Source organism: Pan troglodytes, chromosome 21 (genome assembly GCF_028858775.2).
Source record: "Pan troglodytes isolate AG18354 chromosome 21, NHGRI_mPanTro3-v2.0_pri, whole genome shotgun sequence".
NCBI lineage: Eukaryota > Metazoa > Chordata > Mammalia > Primates > Hominidae > Pan > Pan troglodytes.
This window is the reverse complement of record NC_072419.2, coordinates 38,006,301-38,025,060: the sequence shown is the minus strand read 5'-3', so window position 1 is coordinate 38,025,060 and position 18,760 is coordinate 38,006,301. Positions and strand designations below refer to the sequence as shown.

Below are 18,760 nucleotides of genomic sequence, written 5' to 3'. Positions count from 1 at the left end.
AAAAACTGCAACCTCGCTTTCAAAAACAATCCCTAAACTCCCACAGCACTCTGTCTCACATTACTGAATCACATCCCATCTTGTGTTACGATTATTCGTGTCCAGGTCTCATCTCTGTTAAATGCTGGAGCAACTGCAACTTTGTTCTGTCTACCATGCTGGCTCCACTTCCCAGGGACAAGACTCTAGAAAAAAGACCTGGTAAGGAATAAAACAATCAAAATGGTAACCAAGCAATTACACAGGACAAAACAATCAACCAAAGCTAAGAGTGAGCAGTAATCTTATACATATATTAATTAGTACAAGAATATCGCTGGGCATTGTGGCTCACGCCTGTAATCCCAGCACTTTGGGAGGCCGAGTCAGGCAGATCACCTGAGATCGGGAGTTCAAGACCAGCCTGACCAACATGGAGAAACCCCCTCTCTACTAAAAATACAAAATTAGCCAGGTGCAAGCCTGTAATCCCAGCTACTCGGGAGGCTGAGGCAGAATTGCTTGAACCTGCAAGGCGGAGGTTGCGGTGAGCTGACAACACGCCACTGCACTCCAGCCTGGGTGACAACAGCAAAACCCCGTTTCAAAAAAATATATATATCAGCAATGGCCAAGTTAAAAATGCACTGAAAACAAAGCATGCTTCCCAGATTTCCCAGAATTCCCAGGAATTCTGACAATCTGCATGTGTGCATGTGCTAGGAGCTTTGCAAAATAGCCAAGCAAACGCCAGGCATGGTGGCTCACACTTGTAATCCCAGCACTTTGGGAGGCTGAGGTGGGCAGATCCCTTGAGGTCAGGAGCTCGAGACCAGCCTGGACAAAATGGCGAAATCCCGTCTCTACTAAAAATACAAAAATTAGCTGGGTGTGGTGGCATGTGCCTGTAATCCCAGCTACTCAGGAGGCTGAGGCAGGAGAATCGCTTGAACCTGGGAGGCAGAGGTTGCAGTGAGCCAAGACAGTGCCACTGCAGTCCAGCCTGGGTGACAGAGCGAGATCTCCCAACAAAAAAAAAAAAAAAAAAAAAAAAAAAGGCGAGCAAAAAGTAGCAGCTAAATTCTTAAAATTCAGTAAATTCTTATCTCAGGATATGTTCTTTATTTAGGAAAATTCCTGAGTGACCTGAGTGTGGAAAGATGATGCTCCTATTAGCACATGGCCTGAAGGGATGAATAAAATAATTTTTCTGTAAAATGCAAGCAGAAAGTTTGAGTTTCTGGGAAAAATGGGAGAGTGTGCTAGAAAAATGAAGGTGATGTGAGGTGGTCCAGAAAAAGAGGGCTCAGTACTAGGCAAGAGACCATGTGGTGGAGGAAAAGATTGCCCCTGGGAAACTGAGAAATTTTGGGAAGCAAGAGGCACTGAATGTTGACACCTCAGTGTTAAGCTACTTTCTCCAAAGTAATGTAACTCCTCTTTGTGGCCTCTAACAGACTGTCACTTATTACCACTGACATGAGTTTGCACAGGGGATTATCCAGAATGGAGCAAATGGGGCAGAAGGATCCCTCACATCCATAATTCTCAGTAACACTCCCAAAACCCTCAATCTGAGGGCCGGATTTATTCCCCTGCCTGAAACAACAACGAACAAAACCAGACAAGGTATATGAAAAAATGATTCCAGATGGAAATACATGAATGATAGTGATAGAGGAGAAATGCTGATACCAGTAGAGAGAAAATCTACAAAGAACAGACACAGAGATCAAGAGATAAGCAGAAGTGGAAAAAAACAAGAGGAAATCAGAAAAAAAATGAATGCTGCTGTGAACCCACAAGAAATAAAAGGACTAGGGTAGAACTGGATTTCTCACAGTACAAGGGATGGACCCTGTCTCTGTTTGGGGCTGACACCTGGGTGCCCTCTATAAGAAAGAAAGGTGCCCACCATTCTTTCACTCTCCAAATCCAATCTGTTAGGAAGTCTTGTTAGTTACAACTTTAAAACACATTCAGAACCCAACCACTTCTCCTCTCTGCCACTGCTACCACCCTAACCCAAGTCACTGTCAGCTCTCACCTGCACAACAGCCGAGAACCTCCTCGCCTTCCCAATTACAATTTCACATGCCCCTGACTCCCAACCCATCTATTCACATAGCAGTCAGCACATCTGTCACCTTACACAAGAGCTTAAATTATTTGCTTACTGTCTATCTCTCCTACTAAAATGTTAGCTCCATGAAGGCAAGGTCTTTTTTTTTGTTCATTGACGTATTCCCAGAGACTAGAACAGTGCTAAGGTATACACAGTCATCCCTCAGTATCCGTGGAGAATTGGTTCCAGGACACCCCTTCATTCTCCACTCTTCACGCATCAGTTTATGGGGGTTCAGGAGGACCAGGATCTGCAAATCATACTGTGAGAAACACCATCTTGCTTTGTCAATTAATGCTGGGACTACAATGACTTGTACATAAGAGATTCATATATGCTCACTGAATAAAAAAATGAATATAAAATAAGTTTCAGGTTATATATGGTACCTAGGACTAGCCTGGGCAGAATCCAGATGCTTTTGTATCTCCTAGCACACGCAATGAATGATAAGAGTTGATACTCAAAAATGATGTGAATTCTAAAAGAAAATATATTGTTTAACATGGACCTAAGCCAATTCTGTGCCAGCCACAATAAACAAGAGATGGCTATGGCAATTCTTGTCTTCAAGGAACTTACATATCTGTATCTCTATTAATTTGTGAACAAGTTCAAGTAACTCAGATATAGTATAACTGCTCTACTCGAGATGTATACAAGAAACATTTAGGAGTCACAGCCAGGCGCGGTGGCTCATGCCTGTAATCCCAGCACTTTAGGAGGCCGAGGCGGACGGATCACGAAGTCAGGAGATCGAGACCATCCTGGCTAACACAGTGAAACCCCATCTCTACTAAAAACACAAAAAATTAGCTGGGTGTGGTCACGGGCACCTGTAGTCCCAGCTACTCGGGAGGCTGAGGCAGGAGAATAGCGTGAACCTGAGTGGCGGAGCTTGCAGTGAGCCAAGATCACGCCACTGCACTCCAGCCTGGGCGACAGAGTGAAACTCCATCTCAAAAAAAGAGAAACATTTGGGAGTCACAAAGAAGGAAGTGACCATCTTTACTGAGGAGGTCAGAGGTCAAGGAAAGATTTCTAAAGAAGATTTAACTTAGGCCGGGCGCGGTGGCTGACACCTGTAATCCCAGCACTTTGGGAGGCCAAGGCGGGTGGATCACTTGAGGTCAGGAGTTGGAGATCAGCCTGGCCAACATGGTGAAACCCCATCTGTACTAAAAATAGAAAAATTAGCCAGGCATGGTGGCACAAACCTGTAATCCCAGCTACTTGGGAGGCTGAGGCAGAATCGTTTGAACCCAGGAGGCGGGAGGCTGCAGTGAGCAGAGATCGTGCCACTGCTCTCCAGCCTAGGTGACAGAGCGAGACTCCATCTCAAAAAAAAAATTTAACTTGAGCTGAGTCTTTAGGGAAGAAGGTACAGTCTGTGTGAAGGCATAACATACATGATTAAGTGGTTACTGAGAGAGAGTTAACAGAACATGGAGATATTCTGACAGAAGACAGAAAAAAATTACAAAGTACTGTCCTGGGCCGGGCGTGGTGGCTCACGCCTGTAATCCCAGCACTTTGGGAGGCCGAGGCGGGTGGATCACAAGGTCAGGAGATCGAGACCATCCTGGCTAACACAGTGAAACCCTGTCTCTACTAAAAATACAAAAAAAATAATTAGCCGGGAATGATGGTGGGCGCCTGTAATCCCAGCTACTCGGGAGGCTGAGGCAGGAGAATGGCGTGAACCCAGGAGGCAGAGCTTACAGTGAGAAGAGATCGCGCCACTGCACTCCAGCCTGGGCGACAGAGCGAGACTCCATCTCGAAAAATAAAAGTTCCTGGACCCACCTCTCAAACTACCCATTTCCCAATAAGATGTGACCTCCAAAGGGGCTTAACAGATTTAAAAACATCAAATAACACACTCAGGGAGGGAAAGACAAAACGTATTTATTCCAGGCCAGGTCTTAAAATGCACACTGCACTGTTCCCTGTTGTTATCAGCACCAGTAAGGAAAGAACGTGCCTTAACGGCAGCCCCACCCAGAGCCTGCTGCGTGGCTGCTGTGAGGCTCCCCATGAATCCATGCAGTCTTCTTCCTCACTGCTGCAGTTGGTGAGGTTTTCTACCCTCACAGCAAAGGGATCCTTAACTATAAATTCACTGTATGCAGAGAAGAGGACAGAATCTGATTTACTGATTGTTCCTCATTTAAACCATGACTTAATCTCTATCTTAGGATTTAACTATCTTTATTTTCTGGTTAAAATTTTAAAAAAAAGTGGGGAGAGGGTGAGAGTGGTAAGGGGCAATAGCAATAGAGATTACACTGTGCTGACACAGAGACTAAATTCTAGTCAGAGTGAAGACCCATATAAAAGGCCGGCTGATGGTTTAAAGGAAGTAACTACATGGAGTCTAATCGAGACATTCATGAGTTACATCTCATTATTAGCCTTAGTAATGTAAGAAAACAATTCTCAACAAAACTGGAGTCCACAGTTGTCAAGTATGCTTTCTCAGGCACGGGTAGGTAAAAGTCTGGAGAAATGGGTTCTCTCCATGCCCAATGACAAAGCAAGACGGTCCTAGGTTTGAGGTTAAGAGCAGGTCCCATTGCCGGGCGGTATCCGCAGCTCACAGCTGAGTTTAGCAGTGGAATCGAGTGGAGAATTTGGGAGATACAGGCACAGTCAGAGGCTGGTCACTTGACTTTATCTCCAGACCCTGGTACTTGCGTATTGGATTTGCCTTATGCACCTGCAAAGTAAGGAAAAGTTACCAGTGAGAGGGATGTCAGAGAACTACGCTTATAATTGCTTTTATTTTTTTCTTTTTGAGAAAATGTTTGTAGAGTTTTACAGATCCCAGTCACTAGTTTCAGGTGTGGGGAGTGGGGCCTGGGGGGCAACACGGTATGATGGAAAAGTGCATGTGCTTTGGAGCCCAAAAGGGTTTCTATTCAGGTCTCTATTGGGTCCCCCAGCTTTCCTTTAGGCCACAGTCTCCTCAAGTCCCTCAGCTTTCACTAAAGAATGCCAAACCTATGTCCTGTGTGATTTACTAGGGTATAATAGGGCTGTACTCAAGTATAGCAGAGAAGTTACAAGCTAAGAATTTCCCAGAGTACAGTCTTAAGTTTACTGACTATAAATATTCACCAAAAGCCTGAATCCTGGGGAAAAAGCAAAAACAAAACACAACAACCATACCAGGAAGGGTGGCTAAAGAAGGCATGGTCCCATCCATCCTTTAGGGTAGTCTAAAATCAATCCTAAATCAAGCCGGATTAGTAGAGAGTTAACCAGCATTGACTGAATTGTGCTTTACAATGTTGCCATCAGTTATGTTGAGAATTGCTGCAAGAAGCAGTTCTATAATGGGGACAAACACAAGAGGCAGGTACCAAATGCTAAAGAAAAATCAAAGTTGAGGCCGGGAAAAAAGGCTGATTGTATGAGTGTATATAGAGTGGGGATTATACTATTTTCTCATTCACTCAGCAAATGGTAGTCTAGATTTTACCAAGAGGCTGGTCTCCTAAATAGTGTGTCCGTGGAACCTTCCTATGGGCATAATCACCTATGCCAATAGCTGCCAATAGCTGTTTCAACTGCTAGTCTAGCATTTTATTTATTTATTTAAAATAGAGATGGGACTTTGCTATGTTGCCCACGCTTTTCTTGAACTCCTGGGCTCACGCAATCCTCCCACCTTGGCCTCCCAAAGTGTGAGGATTACAGGTGTGAGCTGCCACACCCAGCTGTAGTATAGCACTTTTAGACAAAACCTCAACAACTTACACATTTTTCTTTTCTTTTTTTTTTTTTTTTTTTTTGAGACAGTCTCGCTCTGTCACCCCCAGGCTGGACTGCAGTGGCACAATCGGCTCACTGCAACCTGGGCCTCCCAGGTTCAAGCAATTCTCCTGCCTCAGCCTCCCGAGTAGCTGGGATTACAGGTGCGTGCCACCATGCCCGGCTAATTTTTGTATTTTTAGTAGAGACGGAGTTTCGCCATTTTAGCCAGGCTGGTCTCCAACTCCTGACCTCAAGTGATCCACCCACCTGGGCCTCCCATAGTGCTGGGATTACAGGTGTGAGCCACCATTCCTGGCCTTCTTTCTTTTTAATTGACAGATAACACTGTATATTTTTATTGTGTACCGCTGATGTTTTAAAGTAGACATACATTATGGAATGGTTACTATGTGAGATAATGCATTTGTTAATTAACATTGTAGTGTGAGCACATAACATCCACTTTCTTTACAGTTTTCAAAAATACAATATATCATTAACTACAGTCACCTTGTTATATGATAGATCTCTTGAAATTTACTCCTCCCATCTAACTGTAACTAAGTAACCTTTTACCAACATCTCCCCATGACCCTTTCTTTTTTTATTTATCATACGAAGTTCCATCTAAAACTGTCTGCTTCCTCATTAACACAGTTAACACAACTTGCTGCCCTCCTAGCAGATTGGTCCTTAATGTGGAGTTCAGGTTTCTTTTTGGATAACCAACATCTAAATAATTATGTTAGTAGAGGATTACCTGGAGCGACGAACACTATAACTCCAAGGAGTTTGGGCCCAGTATTAAAACAAAAATACAGTTGCCATTTAATTCCCATGTCCTTCGCTATGTATTCTTGTCTAATTACAAAACTCAGTGGTGCTTCTTAACCCCAGAGGAAATAATAAGTTACATAAATAAAATAAACAAATAAATAAAAAACAGTCCTAGGAAAGGCATCATGGTTATACCACATGTTGTCCTCCTTATGAAAACTTCCGGAAGAAATTCTGTCTAAAAATTCACTATCAAAGGGATAAATGTATTTTTTGAACAACTGTCTTATGTCTCATGAACACTGCGAGTTTTGTAACTGACAGGTTGGTTCCTAAAAAGGGCCAAAATTACAGCTCCTACTTAGATCACAATGTACACATCGTTAGCTTCATTCACAACTCAACTTCATCACCACCCTCAGTTTGTGCAATTCCCCCTTTCACTCATTGTCTTTGGTACAGCCTTGCGGGCTACCTTAGATCCTGTCTGGTACAAGGTAAGGTACAGGTAAAATAAAACAGAGGCATGTTTGTGTTCGTCAGTGCTCATGCTCCCAGTTACCAGTTCTCTCCGTAGCCTGGCCAGCTCCTCCTTTTTCTGCTCTTCCTCCTGTAGTCTGGCCTCCTCCAACTGCTGGGCTTTCTGGGCTTCTACCTCAGCCATTCTCTTCTCCAGCTCCTGCCGCTCTTTGGCTCTCTTCTCAGTAGCCAGCTGAAAAGGTTCCTGAACTAGAGAACCAGAAAGGCCCTCTAAGTACAGAAACAGAAAAAATATTGGTGCACAAGCAGGACTTGCATAAACCTACACCCCCTGGAATGAGCAAGTGGCACAGACATGCACACTAACAGGAAGACTGTGCTCTAAACAAGCCCCATTGGGAGAAAGGTAGAGCCAACTAAATACAAAAAGTTTTAGAATTTTAAGAGTTCAAAGGGCCCCTGGAAATCGTCCAGTGTAATTGGGAAAAAGGCAAAGACATAAAGTAGCTTGCACAAAACTATATAGTGATTGATTTTCAGGCAGACATAGGAGAAAGATCCCAATATTCTTTTTTTCCCTTTTTGGAAAGATTTTTTTGAAAAAGAGATGGGGTCCTTGCTATGTTGCCCATGCTGGTCTCAAATCCCTGGGCTCAAGTGATCCTCCTGTCCGGGCCTCCCAAAGTGCTGGGACTACAGGCATGAGCCACCACACCCGGTAGAATCCCAGTATTCTAGCACACTGCCCAGTGTCTAAGGAATCAAATGTTTTATATCTAAAGTTTGCTTCAGGATGAATTCCAGAAAGCCATACTGGCTCTCCCTCCCTCATTTACTTGTTTCTCTGTGGATGGGGAAAACCTATCATTGTTGTTGAAATGCCAGCTGCTTCTGCCAAGGTTCATGTTAAACGAATCTGGCCCTAACACATCCTGCAACTCAACATAGCTGCTGGGTTCAATAAAGGCAAAAAACTGGGTCTAGGGGAAGAAAAGCTACCATCTGCTAAAGTCAAATGCTTCTAGTTGACACAGCATTGTACTGACACACTGAATTCCAGCATCCCACTGGGAAGTCTGACAATTCTGCCCGAGTCCCATCAGAGTACATATAATACTACCAGCAACTGATTTCTTCTCTTTCTTGGGAACAAAGGGCTCCTGAGAGATGACGGTGTTTGGACGAGCCTTGAAGCAAGCTGCTTCTTTCTGCTGTCTCAGTTCTTCTTCCAGCTATTAGAGAGAAAGTCAGTCAGATGAGCAAAGCCTCACCTTTCTATGACCACTACCTCAATAACTTAAGTTCTAATGTCTGAACTGCTTCATCAATAAAAATAGCAGATTTAATATAAACCCTAGTAAAAATCTCTCACACAAACTTTACAATGAACAGATCAGTCTGACAACATTTGAACTCACTGAGAACTAGAAAGCATTTTTAAGATACTTTTAAGATTCCCAAGTTTGCATTTTCGACATTAAAGTTTACTTTTTTTTTTCCTTTTTAGTTTATGTTCACATTTTTTTTCCTTATTATTATACTTTAAGTTTTAGGGTACATGTGCACAATGTGCAGGTTTGTTACATATGTATACATGTGCCATGTTGGTGTGCTAAAGTTTACTTTTAAATTAAAAAAAAAAAAAGATTCCAAACACAAAGAAATGATAAATGTTTGAGATTATGGATATGCTAATTACCCTGATCAGATCATTACACATTATACATATTGAAACATCAGTATGTACCCCAAGAATCTGTACATTATTTGTCAATTAAAAAAAACAAAAAATTTTAAAGGTACTTTTAAGACCTATCTTTATATCATAAAAATAAACAACTAGACATTTTCTGCCTTCACACATGATTCATTAGGAACTATACAGTATCACCTATAAAGTATTCTTCCCACCTCCAAAAAAAAAAAATCTAACCAGAATTGAATCAAGCCTCCAGATCTTACTACTCATTTATAGGAAATACAAGCAACAGAGGAACATGTTAGACAACTGTGTGGGAACGCAATCAGCAAAATCCAGATTGTGGAAAATCTACAGTACAAACAATCCAGTTTATTCAACAAATAAAATGCAAAGAGAGGAGCCTATAGATTGAAAGAAGATTCGGAGATTTAGCAAACAAAGGCACTATGTAGACTATATATGGATATTGATTTTAACAATTCAACTGTTTAAAAAATTATGAGAAATGTGCAGATATTTGATTATTTTTAATCTTTTAAAGTGTGAGAATATTATTGTGGTTATAAGTCTTTATATTTTAAATATATACACTGAAGTATTTTTGGATGAAAAGGGATGTTACATAGAATTTGTTTCAAAGTAATCTTACACAGGTAGAAGTATCCAGCTTAAGATAAGTGGGTAGAAGTTGGGATGAAACAAGACTTTTCATGTTTTGATCACTATAGAACCAGGTGATGGGTTCATGAAAATTCATTATACTATTCACCCTACTTTTATATTTCTGAAAAGCTTTTTAAAACAATTGTTTTTGTTGTTGTTCTTTGCAGAAAATGCCCTACACAGATATTCTGTGTCTTGGTCATTGAGAGGGGAAAATTCACTATTTCCAAGGCAACAGTCCTAAGGTTTCTTAGAGAACCACACCAACAGGGGACCAACGTTCAGTCATGTAAGCCATTACAACTCTCGGGCTTCAGGAGGGGTAATTCCTACAAACAAACAATAGCCTAGAGCTCCTTTTGGAAAGAATCCCAGATTAATGATGACATAAAAATCCCAAAAATCTTAGAAATTCAGGGGAAATTTTTTCCAGCCACGTAGAATTAGATCCCAATTAAATCAGCAAATAACCAATTAATTGTTTTAAATCACCTGTCATTTATAAAGAGCAAATAGCACATCATACTGAGAAAAACAGCATTGTATATTTCAATCTATTCTCCCATACTGTTTCTTACCAATGCATCAACAGAAAGGAATAAACACAATGAATGAGTCTAATAGATGGAATAGATAAGATCTTAAAGAGACTCCCAACTCCAGAAAAGCCTGTCGGTTCCCACATTCCCCGGGTGATCACTTGGAGCAGGGGACATTCCCAGGTGATCACTTAGAGCAGGGGTCAGCAAACTCTGGCCTACAGGCCAAATCCAGCTTGCAACCTGTTTTAGGACAGCCCTTGAGCTAAGAATGGTTTTTACATTTTTAAAGAGTTGATTGGGCACAGCAGCTCATGCTTGTAATCCCAGCACTTTGGGAGGCCAAGGTGGGCAGATCACTTGAGATCAGGAGTTTGAGACCAGCCTGGCCAACATGGCAAAACCTTGTCTCTACTAAAAACACAAAAATTAGCTGGGCGTGGTGGCACGCGCCTGTAATCCCAGCTACTCGGGAGGCTGAGGTGGGAGAATCACTTGAACCTGGGAGACGGAGGTTGCAGTGAGCCGAGATCGCACTACTGCACTCCAGCCTGGGTGACAGAGCGACACTCTGTCTCAAACCAAACAAAAAAAGAGTTGAAAACATGTAGCTGGGTGTGGTGGCTCACACCTGTAATCCCAGCACTTCGGGAAGCCGAGGCGGACAGATCACGAGGTCAGGAAATTGAGACCATCCTGGCTAACACGGTGAAACCCCATCCCTACTAAAAATATAAAAAAATTAGCCAGGCTTGGTGGTGGGCACCTGTAGTCCCAGCTACTCAGGAGGCTGAGGCAGGAGACTGGCGTGAACCCAGGAGGCGGAGCTTGCAGTGAGCCGAGATCGCGCCACTGCACTCCAGCCTGGGCAACACAGCAAGGCTCTGTCTCAAAAAACAACAACAACAACAACAACAAAATGTGTGCATACACACACACATACACACACACACACACTATGTGACAGAGACCATATGTAACCTACAAAACCTAAAATATTTCTTATCTGGCCCTTTACAGAAATAATGTGCTGACCCCTGATTTACAGTGAGAGCCCCTGAAACAATGTAGCATGTTAACCCAGGTGATTTCAGTATGGTGGGTCTGCCTGTACAATCAACCAACCAAGCAATTAACATTTTGGCTGCTCTCCCCATCCCCTACCTGGTGCTTCCAAGTCTGTGCCTTCAGAGCACCTCTTCTGTCAGTCTCCAAGCAGAAAGGTTCAATCTGGGTCACATTCTTTACCTTCTTCTCTGGCAGGTTAATGGTGTCAAAATGAGGCAAGGGAAGTGCCTTGAACTTGGGCACCTAACAGAAAAGAAAACATGAGGTTTAAGATAAAGACTAGCTGGAAAGCAATAGCTGCTCCAGAATATCTGGAAGAATCTGAAAAATAAGGAAGGACACCTTTCAAAGCAGCATGAAAGAATGAATAATGGGTTCAAAAGGAAATCTAGGCTTTCCTCCTAATATTGCCTATAACCAGCAGTGTGATCAGAGGCAAGTCACTTAACCTCCTTGTGCCAGAAGGATTATTTAAATTACTTGTCCCATTTATATTTTATAGGGTTCTTAGAAAGATCAAAAGAAGTCAGTGATTTTATAGTTAAAAGTGCTACAGAAAAAACTGTCTTTGAGGGATCAAAGAATAGTATTACACTACTTGCAGAAATGGAAACACCTACCTCCCCTTTCTGCAGTTCTTTTATTTTCTTCTCCTTCTGTAACTGACGTTCTTTGTCTCGAGAATCAAAGGAGAAAGGGCATATTTCCACAGTTCTTGCCTCTGGGATTTGGGGCTTAAAAGGCACCCCATAATGTGGCACAGGTTGAGCTTTTATCACTACCGGTTCGTCCTCTTCCTAGGGAAAAAATTGCAGTTTAGAAATAAGACTCCTCACTCTCTCCAACTTCCCCAGAATGTGGAGTCAGAAGACATTATATTAATATGTGGCATTAATTAAAACAAAATTAAAGGAAGTCTTAGCTTCCTTTTCTATCCAAGAAGGATGATGACTTAGGTAAGTCATCTACCACCAAGGGCTAACACAATTACTCTTAAAAGATCTAGTTTTCCACAGGAATGTTGTAAAAACTAAATAAGATCTAACATTATGAATAAAATGAACATCAGAAGATCGGTCCCAACCAAGCATATACCTTAGTCTCTTCTTTGACCCAGCCTCTAGACTTCATTAAAACATGTGACTGGGACTTAATGGTTGCCAAACCCAGAATAGGACCAAGTTGTTTGGGTTCAAGCTGGTAACACAAGATTACTGCGTATTTTAGTTTCAAATGAACCTATAAAAAGGCTTATGCTTGCAATCTGCTATAAAATTACCCTAACTCTGGATATTTATAGATAAAATGGGAGATGTAACAAGAAACTGGCCTGACCAATGACAGTTTATATATTACAATTCCATAAACGATCACCACAGTCACCTTTGCAACTCCTCTGGGTTAACGGAGATAGGACAAGGTGGATGTAATTGCTTAGTATGAATTTTCAAAGTCCATCACTGAATAGTGACAATCTAAGGCAAAATAAAGTGCAACTTTTGATCCATGTTACAAAGAGCAGCTGATTTTCAATGCTACAGCAGACAAGCCTCCAATGCTTAACTGCTCCTTACTGTTTCCATAAATTGTAACTAGTTATCACTAAGAGCAGAAAATTCATACCCTTACCAATTACTTTGTTCTTGGAGGAACAAAAAAAATGAACAAATGTTCATACCCATTCTTAAAGACAAGTCCAGAAAAGAGTGGTTGCCTTTGAACTCCATTAAGATTAATAAATGATAAGGCTTAGATTGACTGACTATATAGAAGGAAAAAGAACCCCCCTACTCCCAGGGAATCACCTCATCTTCTTTGGTGGGCATTCGAATTCTGTTCTTCAATGCAAAGGCTGGTGACTTGGGGACGGTGATTGGAAGTACCTTCTTTTCAGGAACACCCTGAAAGGAGTAAGCAACTCAATTAGATATCACAAAATGATCTCCACTAAGCTGTATGAGAAGATTAAATCCTTTTTTCCCCTTTGGGTAGAGACAGGGTCTCACTATGTTGCCCAGCTGGTCTCAAACTCCTGGGCTCAGGCAATCTTCCTGCCTTGGCCTCGCAAAGTGCTGGGATTACAGGTGTGAGCCACTGCACGTGGCCTAGAATGATATTTTTGAGTTTTTAAAATATAATTAATCTAAGCACAGAAAATAAAAGAACATAAAAGGGAAAGAACACCAAATTGTCAACTCTCATATCTCTTTGAGGGTGAATTAAGAGAGAAATTTAATTTTCTACATCTCATAATCCTTTTATTTGTTTGTTTGTTTGTTTTCAGACAGAGTCTCACCCTGTTGCCCAGGCTGGAGTGCAATGGGGCAATCTCGGCTCACTGTAACCTCTGCCTCCTGGGCTCAAGTGATCCTCCCACCTCAGCCTCCTGAGTAGCTGGGAGTACAAGCACGCACCACTTTGCCCAGCTAATCATTTTTTGTGGAGATGGGTCTCAAATTCCTGGCCTCAAGCAATCTCCTGCCTTGGCCTCCCAAAGTGTGAGAATTACGGACGTGAACCACTGCACCCAGCCTTATATCTCATAATTCCAACACATTCAACTACCCTGAAGATTTTTCCTTAATGATTTTAAAACACTGCTAACATTTCAAATCGTTGTGGAATAAATGACATGTATCATATTGTGCGCATAATTTAAAACTAACACATTTTAGAGAGTTGTTCCATAGCATTTTTTGATTCACACAGAATTTATATTCTATCACAAATCTGGCAATTAATCCTAACTGCAAAATGGTATCTCTTGGCTGCTGTTTTGAATGAAGTGTACGGCCAGATCGATTAAGAACAAAACAAAACCTCAGTAATTTCTTGTTACACTCGTGTCCACATCCTGCCCCCATCAGCTCTCTATTCTGCTCTTCCCTAAAGTTTCATTGCCAGACCCACTTCAGCTATTGCCTGTGCCATTCTGCTAGTCTCCTAACAGTCTTTCAGCTCCACAACTCATTCCTCCAATTCATTGTCTGCATGTAGTCCACATTATTACTCTAAAACACACTTGATCACATTACTTCCTGACTTAAAATTCTTTAGGCCAGGTGCAGTGGCTCATGTCTGTAATCCCAGCACTTTGGGAGGCAGAGGTGGGTGGATCACGAGGTCAGGAGATCGAGACTATCCTGGCTAACACGGTGAAACCCCGTCTCTATTAAAAATACAAAAAAATTAGCCGGGCATGGTGGCGGGTGCCTGTAGTCCCAGCTACTCGGGAGGCTGAGGCAGGAGACTGGCGTGAACCCAGGAGGCGGAGCTTGCAGTGAGCCAAGATTGCACCACTGCACTCCAGCCTGGACGACAGAGCAAGACTCCGTCTCAAAGAAAAAAAAATTAATTCTTTAATGGCTCCTATTGCTTACCTACAACAGCATAACAAATTCCTTTTCATGAAACACAAGGCACTTGCTTGAATCTCACTCATAAATATCTCCTTCATGGCCTCCTTAGTAGTAGCATTAATCTGGTACCCTCCTGACTCTCCCGCCTTACCTCTCACCCCTCCTTACATATCACGTTCCAACCACAACGAACTACTGGTCGCTCCCCAAATGGTTCCTATCTCATTACCTTTGCTTGTGCTTTCTCTGTCTGAAATGCCCCGGCTGCTTGAAAGCACCCAACTCATCTTTTCAAGCCTCCACTTTTATAAAGCCTTTCCTTTTTTATAAAGCCTTTCAATAGATCTCTCCACTCCCAGGACCTACAGAACTGACCCCTTTATCCCACTGTATATGGTTTTATCACAGTCCATACAAAACTTAATTGCACTTATTTATTTAGATGTTCATTTCCCCCTGCTAGCCTGAGTGCTTCGAGGATGGAGACTATTTTACTCCATCAGACCCAAGTACCTAACATAGACCTTGGCAAGTATAAAGCATTCAGTAAATGTTTGTTGAATGAATGCAGTAAGAATGAATGAACACATGAGTAACAGAATTTATACCTTGGACTCTAGGAGGATACCTTGGGAGCCTTCTCCTTAATCCCAACAATGCTGCAACCGTTCAAAACATGTTTGGAATGTCTTTCTTGGAGTGGCTTTCAAAGGTACTTTCTGGACCATGCAAGACAGTTGCTCAATCTTTACTATTCATTTAACAAATAGTTTCCACCTCTATTATCTTGGACTACTCAGAAGTTTTAGTTCCAAATAACCTTAGACTAGATCCTAAAAGCAAATTAATGTTTAAAATACACGTGAAGATTTGTCATCCTGGGAGGGATCCAAAAGGCTCATCTCAGGATTCAAGATGCATGGCTTTTCCAAAATGCTTTGTGCAGTATCACAATCATCGGAAGGGATTTACAGTCTCTCAAGGTGACCACTGAGAATGCTCATTCTGCTGTGAAATTTCTTATATGTTTTCTAAAGAATGCTAGAATCATTAGCATAGTGAAATCCAATATAGCAGATCTTGTATTCAGAGTGACAAAACTCCAAGAAATGGGTTGTCAAATGATGTTTACCATAAAACAGCAACAACAACAAAATCTGCTCTTCTATAGACATGTGGACACTAGCATCTTGCTTGAATGCACCAGGGGCAAGTGGAAGAGAGACAAATAGTGAGCAAGAAGCCAGGGGTCTGTCTGTTCCAGCCCAGCTCTACTTCCAATCTGTATAACCTTGAACACATCAGATATCCTTCTAGGCCTTGGGGTTTTTTAATAAAATAAGGTAATTGAAATAAGTAATTGAGGATTCATTTAGTTCTGAAATAATTCCCTCTCTCTGCATTCACCCAACAGAAATGTCTACATTTTAAAAGAGAAGCAAGGGAAACCTCTAATAAGTAGGCCATGAAGGAGATATGTATGAGTGAGCTCAATCTCTTAATTAGTTAGGGGAGAGGAAAAGATGATTTATGAAAATCATCTTTGCAGCAACTATCCACTCACACCCCAGCCCCCCTTCCATCGAAGTTAACTAGGGTCTCGATTAGAAATAATGAAAAGAAAATTGGGTTTACAGAAACAAAGAAAGTTTTTTTTTTTTGTTTTTGTTTTTTTTGCTATTTTAAGTTTTTTAAATTATAAGCTCCTTGAGGACTGGAATATTGTCATTTGCATTCTTTTGTCTTCCCATATAACCTACTAGAAGACCCCATAGTAACTGTTCAATGAACATATGTTGGTTAATATTACCATATTTACTCATTTACACATCTATATGCTCTACCAGACTATGAAAGCTTTGAGGACAAGGGCCTTGTCTTATACCATCTTTGAATTCCTAGTGTCTAGGTGCATGTCAGCTTCCACTATTACTCACTCAGTTATCCGATATCAGAGTGCTTGTGCTGTGGTGGTCACTATGCTAGGGGCTGGGGATACAGAGTGAATAATATAGATACACACGGTCCCTGTTCTCAGGGAGCTCACATTCTTTTTTTTTTTTTTTTTTTTTTTTTTTTTTTTTTTTTTGAGACGGAGTCTTGCTCTTTCGCCCAGGCTGGAGTGCAGTGGCCCGATCTCAGCTCACTGCAAGCTCCGCCTCCTGGGTTCACGCCAGTCTCCTGCCTCAGCCTCCCGAGTAGCTGGGACTACAGGCGCCCGCCACCATGCCCGGCTAATTTTTTCTATTTTTTTTAGTAGAGATGGGGTTTCACCGTGTTAGCTAGGATGGTCTCGATCTCCTGACCTCGTGATCCGCCCGCCTCGGCCTCCCAAAGTGCTGGGATTACAGGCGTGAGCAGGGAGCTCACATTCTAATGGAGGAAAGAGACAATGAAGATGTAACAAATTAAATACTTCCAAATTTTCACAAGTGCTCTAAAGAAACCCAGCAGAATATGGAGCTAATGGTTATTAGAGGGATGCTCCCTCAATGAAGGGGAAGGTATCTCTAAAGAGGTGATATGTGGTTAGAATGGGGCAATGTGGGTGGATAGATGATGCATTTAGGAAAAGCAGCCAGGACTGGGGATGGGAATGGGGAGGTGAATACCTCTCCCTAAGACAGGATGTGCCCCCCAGGTACCCTGGGACAGGATCTCAGGCCTGTCCCAGGGCAGTTAGGAAACTACTCTGAAGCAATGTTATTTTGGGAAGTATATATATTTAAAAAAAGCCTGCTGCCCTCCCCAAGTCATCCCTAAAGTATCTCTGCTAAAATTACTCACTGGTCTCACTGACACCACATCCACCTCCGTGGTGCCCCGGCTGCCCAATAGAGGTCAGCACCAAGTTCACATTTCACACCCTCGTGCTCAAGGCTTTGTCACTCCACCTCTGCCCCAGGAGTCCTTTTCTCATTTCTGCCTCACTTGGGCCCACTGCTGCCTAAGCCCATCTTTCATCAACTCTATTTATTGTCCCCTTGCCACTTATCAACCACAAGTGGAAGTGCACAGGAAACACTGTAAGGACACACGAAACAGCTTCAGCACTGGCAGGGACGTGGATGGGGAACAAAAGCATCAGACAGACAAGCTGCATCAGGCTCTGGAAGGTGGGCTCTTAAATTCTGCTGTAAAAGTCCAACACTAGAAGTTCAAAGACTTTTTTTTTTTTTTTTGAGACAGAGTCTCACTCTGTTGCCCAGGATGGAGTGCAGTGGTGCAATCTCAGCTCACTGCAACCTCCACCTCCTGGGTTCATGCAATTCTCCTGCCTCAGCCTCCTGAGTAGCTAGGAGTACAGGTGCCTGCCACCACGCTCGGCTAATTTTTTTTGTATTTAGTAGAGACAAGGTTTCACCAAGTTGGGCAGGCTGGTCTCCAACTCCTGACCTCAGGTGATCACCCCACCTTGGCTTCCCAAAGTGTTGGGATTACAGGCGTGAGCCACTGCGCCTGGCCGACTTACTCTCCTATAAATGTTTCTTTTAAATGTTTCCATGGGCAAGCTATAATCCCCTGTGAAAGGAAAATAAATCTTGGGACCCCCAAAATCAGTAAGCCAAGGAGAAAAGTCAAGCTAGGAACTTCAACATGCAAAACATGCAAACCTGCCTCCCATTCAAAGATGAAAAAGGTACATACCTCCCTCACAATTTGCCCACTTGAAAATTCCTTGGGGGCCCCAAGTTCTTCACCCTAAAACAGTTCTGTTGAATTTCACCCTGACAATATAAATTGATAGCTTATCTTCACAGGTACAGGACAAAGGACAGAACTCAAAGTCATCCCTTGGCTCACCTGAGAAATGCGTATCTGATTGCTTCCTCTGCCCTAATTATCTTATGTAAAAATGCAGATTCACTGAACTAGATGAATGCATAAGTAACTATTCCTCTACCCCCTCTCACATGTGAACAAAGAATGCAACCATTTGCCTCTTACCTACCCACACCTTTTCAAAATCTCTTCCCCTTTCCCCACTATCCACCCTTTCCCCTTAAAATACGAAGCCCTCAAAATCATCTTTGGAGAAAGGTACAGACCTGTCTCCCAGGCATGCATCCTTAACCTTAGCAAAATAAACTTCTAAATTGATTGAGACCTGTCTCATACTTTTTGGTTTGCACCCCTTTCAAAACCTCCCTTTCTGAAAAGTGAAGCGGGTAGAAGAAAACACATCTAACATCTCTTCCTATGCTATGCTTCTCTAGAAACCAAGAGTTGAAGTCAAATCACTGGAAATTTTAGTAGGGAAACCTGCAAACAGCCAGTGTCAAACTCAGAAACCTCATTTGCCAAAATA

The 18,760-nt window shown here is 42.2% G+C and overlaps 1 protein-coding gene across 8 annotated transcripts in view; it reads right to left on the bottom strand.

Annotated features, from left to right (window-relative positions):
- Positions 1 to 3,992: 3,992 nt before the first annotated feature.
- Positions 3,993 to 18,760, bottom strand: part of TPX2 (TPX2 microtubule nucleation factor) — a 63,272-nt gene continuing 48,504 nt past the window's right edge. For 4 of the 8 annotated variants that reach the window (XM_009437018.4, XM_009437020.5, XM_001153892.8 and 1 more), the window contains 6 exons: positions 12,898 to 12,993; positions 11,713 to 11,889; positions 11,189 to 11,335; positions 8,241 to 8,352; positions 7,203 to 7,390; positions 3,993 to 4,823 (listed from right to left, as the gene is read on the bottom strand). In XM_009437018.4, coding sequence (XP_009435293.2) covers positions 4,713 to 4,823; positions 7,203 to 7,390; positions 8,241 to 8,352; positions 11,189 to 11,335; positions 11,713 to 11,889; positions 12,898 to 12,993 — 831 coding nt within the window. In that variant the 3' untranslated portion in view covers positions 3,993 to 4,712. The remainder of the gene's footprint in view (positions 4,824 to 7,202; positions 7,391 to 8,240; positions 8,353 to 11,188; positions 11,336 to 11,712; positions 11,890 to 12,897; positions 12,994 to 18,760) is intronic. The other 4 variants (XM_063802796.1, XM_024352034.3, XM_009437021.5 and 1 more) reach the window with 1 other exon arrangement.